This window comes from Gobio gobio (assembly GCF_949357685.1).
Source record: "Gobio gobio genome assembly, chromosome: 24".
Classification (NCBI taxonomy): domain Eukaryota; kingdom Metazoa; phylum Chordata; class Actinopteri; order Cypriniformes; family Gobionidae; genus Gobio; species Gobio gobio.
The window spans coordinates 17147632-17160333 of NC_137120.1; the positions used below are offsets into that span (position 1 = coordinate 17147632).

Sequence of the window (12702 nt, forward strand, 5' to 3'; positions counted from 1 at the left end):
GAAATAAAAACTTAAATAAAATGACAAAAACACATAACAAAATGACAAAAACTTAATTGAAAATGGACAATGTAAAAACAAAAAAAAATCATGTTTTCATAGAATATATTTTGAAATAAGTTTTTTTCTAACCAATTTTGCACTGTTTTTTGCTTATTGCAAATTGTTTTTTGAGCATAAATCAAATAAATCTGGCGCTGTGGTTATTTTTTTAAACATTTCATTAAAAAAGACAAAATGCTGATTCTTACATGATTATTTTTCAGATCATATGTCAGACTGTACAGAGAATTGATGTTCTTTCTGTTAAAGGAGCTGTATGATGCAAGCGGACTCTGAAAAACTCCGGCAGGCCTGGATCAAAGCTGTCCAAAACAGCATCGCTACAGCCTTCAGGGACAAAGCAGAGGACGCAGAGGTCTGTTTCTTTCTGTTTCGTTCACCTAATTCATGCCCAGCTTGAGATGCTCTGCCAGCCGTCAACGCTTTGGTAACAGTGGGATGTGTTTGGCAGAAGATGGACAAAAAGTCGTCTACATCTACAGGCAGTCTCGACTCCGGTGGCGATACAAAGGAGAAGTCTCTTAAGGGTGACAGTGCACTGCAGAGGGTCATGGTCATTGCCGGGAACAACAGCTGCTGTGATTGTGGGCAGCCGGACCCGTGCTGGGCCAGCATCAATCTGGGCATCACTCTCTGCATACAGTGCTCTGGAATACACAGGTGTGTGTCTGACAATACTTCACTGCACTTATTCTTCAATGTAGTGCTCGACCCATATAGATATTTCACAATATTACTATTTTTTTTCTGTATTTCTGATCAAATAAATGCAGGCTTGATGATGAGCATAAGAGACTTACAAAAACATAGTCATGTTTCCAAACTTTTGACCGGTACTATATGCCACATAATAATAATAATAATAATAATTAAAAAACACCTGCATAACAACTGCTGAAATTAAATTAATATTTATTTTAAATAATATTTATTTTTTATAATTATCAGAATTAGAAAATAATTCTTAAATCTGTAAAATAAGCCAAAATAAAGAAAACTTTTGATTATATAATCTTATTATAGTATTTTTCAAAAATAAATAAATTATAAAAAAAAAAAAATATTTAAAAGGAAATAAACACTGTAACCAACAGTCATCTGGTAAGTTTTTTTTATCAGCAAACGATCGATTTCAGAATATGCCACACCTTGACTTCATCATGTGGTGAAACACCGCCTCTGCAGAAGAAGATCAACGCCTACTTCATCACAGCCTGTTTAGGCTCGCCCACCGATTCGTGCATGTAACATAGGCCTAGTTTTAAACCATCGAGCTACAAAGCAATAAACTTGAGGATTACAAAATAATGTGCAGTGATTGGGTTCAACAGTAATGCAACATATAAGTAACTGTGTTCATTCTAATGCCTGATCTGAAATGTGATGATTCATGTAGTCAGATGGTCTGTGTGTCAGTAAATCAGACCAGTGACTAAACATCAACTTGCGTTGTTTCTCTTAGTAGGATGAAAATAATCTGTTATTTTACGGTGATTAAATTCTATAAAGAAAGCGATCAAAGAAAGCTCCCTTTGCAATCGTTTGAGCAGCGCGCGCTGAAGCTGTCAATCAAACAGGAGAGTTTATCAGTGCCGTTTATTAGTAACTCTCGTTTTATTCAACGGATCTCTTAACTATATCACGTTTGCATTGTTAGTAAAGATGAAAGCATTCGTTAGTGTACAGAAACTGAGTTGCAATGACGAGATCACTGATATCATGCTGTGTGATCGGCTACAGTAATCATCACTGCAACCTTTCATGCCACGATCTTAATGTAATGCCATAGATCTAAATGTAATGCAACACTTTTCACGATTAGTTAACCATAAGAGCTGTAATTGTAAAAACGTGCTAAAAGAGAGAGTAATACTATTTCAAATGGAAAGACAGCAGCAGTGGGTGTTTACACTCACAGCGGACACACCTCTTAAAACAGAGCATTCAAACCAGAGTGCTAAAATCAGGGTAGGGAAAAATGCCTTTTATTTATAAAGTATGACAATTTTTGATGTAAAAAGCATTCTAACATTATAAGTGCACCCCAGGAAACATCATAAAACAATAAAAAAAAACGCAGTTCATGACCCCTTTTAACACTCGAGGGATTCATGTTTGGATTTATTACGGTTCATCACTGAGAAGGTTTGATGGCAGATTTAGCCGCAGCAAACAGCACAAGCAGCTCGTGACAGAACACAGACCAACTGAATGACACTTTCATTTAAGCAGAAAAAAAGAGATCGCTGCACTAAATGTTCATTAGATATTCAAATACTACTTGTGCTGTCAACAAATAAGTCCGCAAATGAACCAAACAGAAAAATGTATTGTTCAATGACCATAATTAAATAAATTTTGGCCGATATATATCCTTGGCAACATATCAGCTTTGCCGATATATATCGGTCGACCACTACTTAAACATGTTATATATTATATCAATTATATGTTTTGTTTGTCAGGAGTCTTGGAGTTCATTTTTCTAAGGTCAGATCCCTGACGCTGGACACATGGGAGCCTGAACTGCTCAAGGTGAGACACGAGGCTTCAGTCCCGACGTAATGAGCATATGGATGTGAATCGACAGATGGTTGTTAGAGCATGTGAACATCTGTCCATCTCTTTCATCTCATAAACATCTCATTACCTTGTACACGTGAATTCATAGCTCGTTTTCAGACATGCGGAGTGTCATTGCGCCAGGTTTTAGATTTGCAGAGTTTGTCTCTCTGTTCAAATAGGAAAAAGAGACATCTTCGTTTCTGCCAATGAACACATTAATAAAAAAAATTCAAGAGGATTTTTTCTCATTCTAAGATGATACAGCTTTAGTTCTTATATATGAAATAATAATACAGTTACTTTTTTATTAAGCTGATGTGTGAGCTGGGAAATGGTGTCATAAATCAGATCTATGAGGCTCGGCGAGAACAACTAGGAACCAGAAAACCACAACCAGGGGATCCCAGGTAAAAAAAAAAAACATAAATAATTATTAAAAGATATACAGTGAAGTATTAAACATGGATCAAGATGTTACTTTATCCCTTTCCTGTTGGAAAACAAAAAAGCATTTTCAAGTGTAAAAGCTCACTGTTTGTGTCACAGGCATGAGGTGGAGGCCTACATTAAAGCCAAGTATGTGGACCGAAGGTTTGTACAGAGACAGTCAGAAGATGAGATCAGACAGAAGGTTTTATCACTGAGTAAGCAAGATAAACTACTCAGTGGCTGCTCGGACGCCCAACCTACAAGTGGACCATCAACGTCAAAACCCCGCCCAGTCTCTGGTTCCTCTGGTGAGTAGATCATCAGGCCTGACCAAACCCCAGTGTGATCGGTCATCTCTATCCTACAACTGGACCCTCTGCTGATACGATTTAACCTTTGCTTTGTCCTGCCATGGCCCCGTATTATCATCTGTCATCATCCAAGTGGTGTAATCACCATAGACGGATGTTCATTGTAGAGGTCTACACGGGTCCACTTCAATACGAAAACCTGAGGTCCGACCTGTTGGGTATCGTTTTAATTCTGTAGATTCTGATTCTGCTTATCGATTCGTAGTTTCGATTCCAATAGAAGTAAAAAAAATAATAAACATTTAATATCAAACATATATCATGTCTTTTTGCTAAACATTCTGTTGCAGCTGAAAACCATGAACAAAAATCGGCAGCCTAAAGAACACTTACACTAGAATCTTTTTGCTTTCAGAGCAGAGTAGATTAATCTCAGACTGGGTCATCTGACCAATCAGAGCAAAGTAGACCAATCACAACAGACTGGGTCATCTGACCAATCAGAGCAGAGTAGACCAATCACAACAGACTGGGTCATCTGACCAATCAGTGCAGAATAGACCAATCACAACAGACTGGGTCATCTGACCAGTCAGAGCAGAGTAGACCAATCACAACAGACTGGGTCATCTGACCAATCAGAGCAGAGTAGACCAATCACAACAGACTGGGTCATCTGACCAATCAGTGCAGAGTAGACCAATCACAACAGACTGGGTCATCTGACCAATCAGTGCAGAGTAGACCAATCACACCAGACTGGGTCACCTGACCAATCAGTGCAGAGTAGACCAATCACACCAGACTGGGTCATCTGACCAATCAGTGCAGAGTAGACCAATCACAACAGACTGGGTCATCTGACCAATCAGTGCAGAGTAGACCAATCACAACAGACTGAACCATCTGACCAATCAGAGCAGAGTAGACCAATCACAACAGACTGGGTCATCTGACAAATCAGAGAAGAATAGACCAATCACAACAGACTGGGTCATCTGACCAATCAGAGCAGAGTAGACCAATCACAACAGACTGGGTCATCTGACCAATCAGAGCAGAGTAGACCAATCACAACAGACTGGGTCATCTGACAAATCAGTGCAGAGTAGACCAATCACACCAGACTGGGTCATCTGACCAATCAGTGCAGAGTAGACCAATCACAACAGACTGAACCATCTGACCAATCAGTGCAGAGTAGACCAATCACACCAGACTGAGCAATCTGACCAATCAGAGCAGATTAGACCAATCACAACAGACTGAACCATCTGACCAATCAGAGCAGAGTAGACCAATCACAACAGACTGGGTCATCTGACCAATCAGAGCAGAGTAGACCAATCACAACAGACTGGGTCATCTGACAAATCAGAGAAGAATAGACCAATCACAACAAACTGAGCAATCTGACCAATCAGAGCAGAGTAGACCAATCACAACAGACTGCGCCATCTGACCAATCCGATCAGAGTAGAGCAATCGCAACAGTAATTTTTAAAAGTTAATTCATGCACGTTGGATTGGGTAAGAACGAAGTGATGGGTTCTGGTCCAGCTCTTAGGACCCGGGGAGACCTCTAGCTGAGGGTGTGACCGGGGCCGCGGCTCAATGAAATGCTTTTACTCTGTGTTTCTGTACCATCCTAACCCTGCTCCCGGCTTTGTGTTGCTGAAGCGCACCTCGAGTCTCTCTTCTGTGTAGATGAGCTTGACTCTCTCTTCTCCTACTTTAACTCCTCCGCCAAGCCTCGCCGTTGTAAGTACAGCTGTGTGTCCCTCCCGCTGTCTTCTTTCAGTCACGGTTGAGCAGAATTCACAATATCACACCTTCACTTCACAAGTGTCCATTTGAACTGAACCACAGATCTTACAGGATGAGATGCTTACTGAATAAACTATAATTAACCTATCGGTAAGCCTTAGTTACTGTTGCTAACTCAGACAAACAAACGGAGTTGCTAACTGTCTTACAATGACAGTGTCAGTGTGAAAACCTTATCCCAAGTTGCATTTGGACACAGAATGTAGAGGACCCCCTCCGATTGATGGCCAAACTTAAATGATGATTTATTAATATTAGTCATTAATTACTTACCCTCATGTCGTTCGACACCCGTCAGACCTCCGTTCATCTTCGGAACAGAAATTAAGATATTTTAGTTGAAATCTGATGGCTCTGAAAGTCCTCCATTGGCACAATGGCACTCTACACTCTCAAGACCCTTAAAAGGTACTAAAGATGTCGTTACAAAGTCCATCTCACTACAGTGGTTCTAAAATAACTTTATGAATCGGCGACAATAGTTTTTGTGCGCAAAAAAACCCTAAATAATGACTTGCATAGTGATGACGATTTCAAAACAAAGCATCATGAAGCTTCGAAGCGTTATGAATCACTGAGTCGATTCAGCGGTTTGAATCGCCAAATTTCAGCAGTTTGGCGGTTTGACACGTGATCCGAATCATCATTCGGCTCACTGATTCATAACGCTTCGAAGCTTCATGATGCTTTGTTTTGAAATCGCCATCACTATGTAAGTCGTTATTTAGGGTTTTTTTGCGCACAAAAACTATTGTCGCCGATTCATAAAGTTATTTTAGAACCACTGTAGTGAGATGGACTTTGTACCTTTGTACCCATACCTTTTAAGGGTCTTGAGAGTGTAGAGTACCATTGAGCCAATGGAGGACTTTCAGAGGGATCAGATTTCAACTAAAATATCTTAATTTGTGTTCCGAAGATGAACGGAGGTCTGACGGGTGTCGAACGACATGAGGGTAAGTAATTAATGACAGAATTTTCATTTTTGGGTGAACTAACCCTTTAAGTTTATTGCGTCCTTTTTCACTCTAAGAAAAAAAAAAAGTAAGAGCTGAACAAACAAAGCATAAGAAGTGCGCATTAACATATTCACAAACTCTCTCTCTCTGTTGCATTATCATTAACATAAACAGCAAATTACACAAAAACACTCGAACAGTAAACAAACATATACAGACCTTATGCCTTTTCAGGGGTGCTAATAAACTGTAAACTTTGTATCTGTAAAACAACTCTGATAAACTGCGAGCTCTCCCTTTCACTACCCGTAGACCATAATACCCATCAAAATAGGAGTCCTCCTTAGTAAGACAGATAATGTAGACCTTAAGCATATCTAAACTCACAGAAATGTGTTTTTTACCTACACTGTTTACGTTCCATGACATGAGAACAGTTAGCTATTTCGGTTTGTACATTAGCATGGACTCACTAACTTTAATCGTAAATTAATGAGTATGACAACCAGAAATTCCTCTCAGGCCACCTGGAATCAGTGTTACAGTACCTCAGACACATTGTTTGACCATTTTTGTAGCATAAACACCATCAAACCGATGGTGAAACCATTATTAAAAACTACAGCAGTTATCTGATCTTTTTGCATGTTTAAAATCTCCTTATTTACAATAAGATTCAGTAGTTTCACATCCTGTTTGCAGCCTCAGTTCAAGATTAGATCGAATTTCTTTTTAAATTGAATTAGAATTCTGAACTTTGCTCAGTCAACACCCTGGTGGCTTTTCTGTCAAGCATCTCTCCATCGCTCAACATCCCATCATGCCTTTCTTTGTGAGGAACTTTAACATTGCTCGTGCTTGTTTTCTCCTATGGATGTTTGTGTTTCCATTTGTTTTCATGCTTTGTTTCTCGCGGTGTTTTGTGATGTTGCTGGTTTGCGCACTGAAGAAGAGTCAGACTGTATGTTGATCTCTGTTTGACAGTGAGAAGTTCAGACGGTGAAATGCAGAACCAATCAGATGGAAGCAGAGAGATGTTGAGCGCAAGTGCTTCCTCCAACACGCTCAACAACACAGGTCAGTCTGATCACGAGCTTCAGGGGGAAATGCATCCGCAAGGCTGCGCGATTTGAGGAAAAACTCGAATTGTGTTTTTTTAAAATGCGGTTAAATACAAAATAAATCAAGTATTTAAGAAAAACAATATAACTGTTATATTACAGTACTAATATCTACGACTGCCTTTATTCCTCCATTTTCAAATGTTAACCCTCTGTGGTACTCATCATTCCAAACTGTAAAGGGTCTACTTTTATTTGTGTAAACTCACAATAACAAGAAAACATCTCTATCTCTGTCAACCTCCAAACGTTTCATTTTGACAGAAATAAACTCATATATGCAGCACATATATGTATTTGAATGAAATTGATGTAATAATGATTATTGAGTACTTTGGTGATTGTGCTGATGTTGTTCTTTGACGGAGCTGTGTCATCTTCTGTCCACAGAGGCGCACGTGGCCGAGCCTCCAGAAGAGTGTTCTGGTAAAGAGCTGGTGGTGTTCTGTGAGCCGAAGCAGTTCACCCCGGGCCTGCAGCTGTACTGGGCGGCTTTCGCACGCAGTTTGCCTGACATGGCCGAAGCTCTCGCGCATGGAGGTGAAGTTAACTGGACCAACACAGACGACGGGAACAGGACGCCGCTCATAATGGCCGTTCATGGGGTGAGGAGATTATTTGCTCAAGGCCAAAGACACTTTCACACATCAAACCTGAGAAACTGGAGGAAAAGTGCCAGATAAGCTTTTTCAGTGGATCACGTTATACGAAAGCCTCTCTGTGGTTCATACATATTCATGCTGTTCACATTACAATGCTTTTATGATCCTTTGTTTTGTTTAGTTTTTTTCTTGTGTTTCTTGTTTTTTTGTTGTTGTTTTTTTTGTGGTTTGTGGGTTTTTGTTTTGCTTGCCTGTTTTTTTTTCTTTTTTCCGCATTTTTCTTTTTGTTTGTTTGTTTTTGCTTTTATGTTTTGTTGCTTTTTTGTTTCATGGTTTTGTTTTGCTTTTTTGTGTTTTGCTATTGCTTTAGTTTTTTGTTTGTTTCATGTTTTTATTGTTTTTTGTTTGTTTGTTTATTTTTTGCTATTGCTTTTGTGTTTTTTGCAGGGGTTTTTGTTTTACTTTCCTATTTTTGTTTGTTTTTTGTTTGTTTTTTTGTGTTTTCTTTTGCTATTGCTTTTGGGGTTTTGTGGGTTTTTTGTTTTATTTAAAACATTTTGTTTGTTTGTTTAGCTTTTTTGTTTTTTATTGTTTTGTGTTTTGGTTTTTCTTTTAGAGGATTTTTTTTTCTTTGTTTCGTGCTTTTTTGTTTTTTATTGTTTGTTTTTTTCTTTTGCTATTGCTTTTGTGTTTTTTGTGTGTTTTTTTTGTTTTACTTTCCTATTTTTGTTTGTTTTTTGTGTAGCTTTTTTGTGTTTTCTTTTGCTATTGCTTTTGGGTTTTTTGTTTGTTTTTTGCTTAGCTTTTGTGTTTTTTTTATTGTTTCGTGTTTTATTTTGCTATTGCTTTTGTGTTTTTGTGGGTTTTTTGTTTTATTTAAAACATTTTGTTTGTTTGTTTTTTGTTTAGCTTTTTTTCATGTTTTGTGTTTTTTGGTTTTAGGTTTTTTTGTTTTTGTTTCATATTTTTGTTTTCGTATGTTTTTTGTTTTGCTTTTTATTGTTTTTGTCGTTTTTTGTGTGTTTTTACGTTGATATACAGCAATTAATCATGCCGATTAAATAGATTTTTACTTTTAAAATAATACTTTTACTTTCATAATAACTATTTCTGGTCTTATTTGTATGATTCATCAGTTAATGTTATTCCAAAAAGAATTTCTTGCTAAAATTTGAGTAAGAAATGCATCACATAACAGTAGTAATTATGAATGCAGTCTTATTTAGACTTTTATATTTACACTCGTATGTGTTTATGGCCTGTGTGTATCAGGGGTCTCTCGTCACCTGTGAATTCCTGCTCCAGAATTCAGCCATTGTCAATCAGCAGGACAAACTGGGCAGAGGGCCTTTACATCATGCCACTATACTGGGCCACACTGGGTTAGTTCTGCTCAACACGCATACGCATAATGTAGTTTTTGTGAATCCTGGTTTAATATGTTTTTTTTTGCTACTGCAGGCAAGTGTGTTTATTTCTAAAACGGGGAGCCAATCAGAATGCAGCAGACATAGAGAATCAAACGCCACTTTCAATCGCAGTCGAGGCAGCAAATGCCGATATTGTCACATTGTAAGTTCCCCTAGCTTTCACACATTTGATTCTTATTGTGAAGTATGTGCCGATCATGAAATGTGTAATGTGGTCTTGTTTTCTGTGTCTGACAGGCTTCGGCTGGCCAAGATGAACGAGGAGATGCGCGAATCGGAGGGTGCGTACAGTCAGTCAGGTCAATATAACTCTAACAGCCCCACTGAAATGCAGTACCGGAAGTGTATGGAGGAGTTTATTAGCTTACAGCTCCGAGACTCCTAACACATGTACATAACAACACAACCTGTAGCAAATGCACAGCATCTGTGAATGTACACAGACAGTAAATGAAGCTGAGCTTCTTTTGGCCCCAGGATGGGTTCATCTCGCCGATGTAAAGTGATCAATAATAGGGTGTTACCGCTGGAACACGTGCAATAGCTAGTCTTGTGAAAGAGTGACGTTATTTAGTACTGAACACAAATGCACCTTATTTACATAGTGTATATTTGTCTTAAAACTGTCTGAAATAGTGCATTGAAAGCGCATTGTATTTATGATCATTCTGACACATTCCTGGTATTTATCACTTCATCTGATATACTTGGGGAAGTGAAACGGTCTGAATCAGTGTTTATAAATATTACATCTATGAAGACGTTCGTAGTAGATCTGTGCAATTCAGTGTTAGTTCTGGATCAGACACAACTGCATTTAGCCATAGATAATTGTTATGAATGCCTGTTTTGTTAATAATAACTGCTAACAAAACAGATCTATACTGACCATCTATTTTAGCACAAAGTAACACTATTTATTTATTTATACATTTTTTAAAAGAAAAAATTATGTAGCAGGCTTTTGTTTTATGCAGTTCAATGGTTTTATATATATATATATATATTGCGCACACACACACACACACCGATCAGGCATAACATTATGACAGGTGAAGTGAATAACACTGATTGTCTCTTCATCACGGCACCTGTTAGTGGGTGGAATATATTAGGCAGCAAGTGAACATTTTGTCCTCAAGTTGATGTGTTAGAAACAGGAAAAATGGGCAAGCGTAAGGATTTGAGCGAGTTTGACAAGGGCCAAATTGTGATGGCTAGACGACTGATAAAACGAGGATAAAATGTTCACTTGCTTCCTAAAATATCCCACCCACTAACAGGTGCCGTGATGAAGAGACAATCAGTGTTATTCACTTCACCTGTCATAATGTTATGGCGGATTGGTGTATATATATATATGCAAGTATACATATTAGGAGGATTTTAACGCCACAGAAAAAAAAGTATTATGTATTTTATAATTCAAAATTGAATATTTGTATATATATATTCAATTAATTTATGAAAAACTTTACATACTTGGAGATTTTTCAGGTATATTACAAGAGAAATTTGACAGTCTGAATGTTGTTATTAATATCACATTTTATTCATTTAATTTAGTTTAAATGAATGTGCCAAATGAGTTGCAGTACTGGCATCAGTCACAGAGGGGCGCAGTAGAGCTGGACTTTACACCCCACAATGCTGTTCAAGAGTGTTTCATCATCTTCCTCTACTTCATTTGGCCACAGATGTTTATTCTGACCTTACATTATACAAAATCTTATATTCAAAAAGTGGCATAACATTACTGCGATATCTCGACAGAGCACAATGTAGAGTCTCAGGTTTATTAATATGCAACATCAAGGTGTTCAGAAGGCCTTAAGTGATTTATTATATAGATTTCTGTTGTATCTTCATGTATGCACTTTCTGTTTCTCTTTCTCACTGTTAATTATGTGATGTGGCCCAGTTTCTTTACATTTGCCAAACACTCGCCAGTGTTTCATAAAAATGTATGTGCTACTATATGATGAATATCTAGAGGAATCCGATGTAAAGTCAATAAAAATCCTTCATATCCCTTGATTTGCTGTCATGTGCTTCTCAACCCTGTGCTCTTTCCTCCTGCGTTCTCCTGCTGTTCTCCGAGTCTCTGCGCTGAGGTCGCGCAGGTACGGAGCTCGTCTCTCTCTGTCTGTCTGTGTGCTGGAGTTTTCACTATAGCATGTGCTCGTGCGTGTGTAGCGTGTTTGATGCAAGTCAATCGCTCTCTACTTCCCCTCATAATCCAGCTGTTTCTCTTTACAGGAGATGAAACGTACCAGGACATTTTCCAAGACTTCACCCAGATGGCGTCAAACGACCCCGAGAAGCTCAACCGCTACTGAGCGAGCAGATTTTGGATGGTATATCACTCCACAACAACCTCCTCGTTTTTCTATGGGATTTTTTTTATCATTAGCTTTTTCTTAATTGAGACATCCTATAAGGGTTTTTTATTAAATCAATATTGTTGCCCACATAATAATCAGGGCGACACCCGTAATTACATTGCGTCGTTGTCTTTTTATTGTAAATGCATATAAAACTCTTTCACATAGTGATTAATTCATGGCGTTTGGCTTTATAAATATCTCTATATAGAATCTCGGATGAAAAAGAGTAATGTAATGTTTCTTTGAGCCATAGGATCTCGCTTATGAAACGTGCAGAAGTTTCATAAACGAGGCACATTTTTTAGCTAAGTGTATTTTAGTGAAATCCATCGCTGTGTGACTGTTTACATCATTTCCAAAAACTATACTTTTATTGCATTCATTCTGTACTTAGTTGATGATTTTTGAAATGCGTATATGAAAGAAACTCTTTGTTAGCATGTACACCCCACTCTTTTTTTTTTTATAAATTCAAATAGTATGCAAGTGAAACATAATCCTAGCACAGAATTAGGGGTGTAAATTATGTATATTCTGTACATACATCATCTTGGGCTGGGAAACATTTGGTATTTTGTGGTACTTTAAATGTTTTTTTTTTTTTTCTATATTTCATTCTGTAATCATCCAGAGTGTATGATTCTCTGTATGATTCATGCCGTTTTTAAGATTATTTTATCCACTGCGAATGTCTGACTGAAAATATCTCAAGATATATTATAAATTGTTTTCTCTACCGTTTTTATGCCTTCTCGTTTGTTTGACTTTATTTACCGCACCTGTTGATGATGCTAGTCTAAACCTGTGTTAAACCGCTCTCGTTTCTAGCGTACATTATCAGATCATGTGAGGAACTCTCCCATGCTGCCGTGTGTGTGTGTGTGTGTGTGTGTGTGTGTGTGTGTGTGTGTGTGTGTGTGTGTGTGTGTGTGTGTGTGTGTGTGTGTGTGTGTGTGTGTGTGTGTGTGTGTGTGTGTGTGTGTGTGTGTGTGTGTGTGTGTGTGTAAC

General features: G+C 38.0%; 1 protein-coding gene across 6 annotated transcripts in view; it reads left to right on the forward strand.

Moving 5' to 3' along the window:
• Window positions 1-12435, forward strand: part of LOC307120979 (arf-GAP with coiled-coil, ANK repeat and PH domain-containing protein 2) — a 71735-nt gene extending 59300 nt beyond the window's left edge. For 2 of the 6 annotated variants that reach the window (XM_079808319.1, XM_079808316.1), the window contains 11 exons: window positions 313-418; window positions 515-723; window positions 2529-2598; window positions 2941-3035; window positions 3175-3365; window positions 7139-7231; window positions 7666-7880; window positions 9150-9259; window positions 9339-9449; window positions 9545-9606; window positions 11567-12435. In XM_079808319.1, coding sequence (XP_079664445.1) covers window positions 313-418; window positions 515-723; window positions 2529-2598; window positions 2941-3035; window positions 3175-3365; window positions 7139-7231; window positions 7666-7880; window positions 9150-9259; window positions 9339-9449; window positions 9545-9606; window positions 11567-11646 — 1342 coding nt within the window. In that variant the 3' untranslated portion in view covers window positions 11647-12435. Of the gene's footprint in view, window positions 1-312; window positions 419-514; window positions 724-2528; window positions 2599-2940; window positions 3036-3174; window positions 3366-7138; window positions 7232-7665; window positions 7881-9149; window positions 9260-9338; window positions 9450-9544; window positions 9823-11566 lie in introns of those variants that run through there. The other 4 variants (XM_079808320.1, XM_079808317.1, XM_079808318.1 and 1 more) reach the window with 2 other exon arrangements.
• Window positions 12436-12702: the final 267 nt, after the last annotated feature.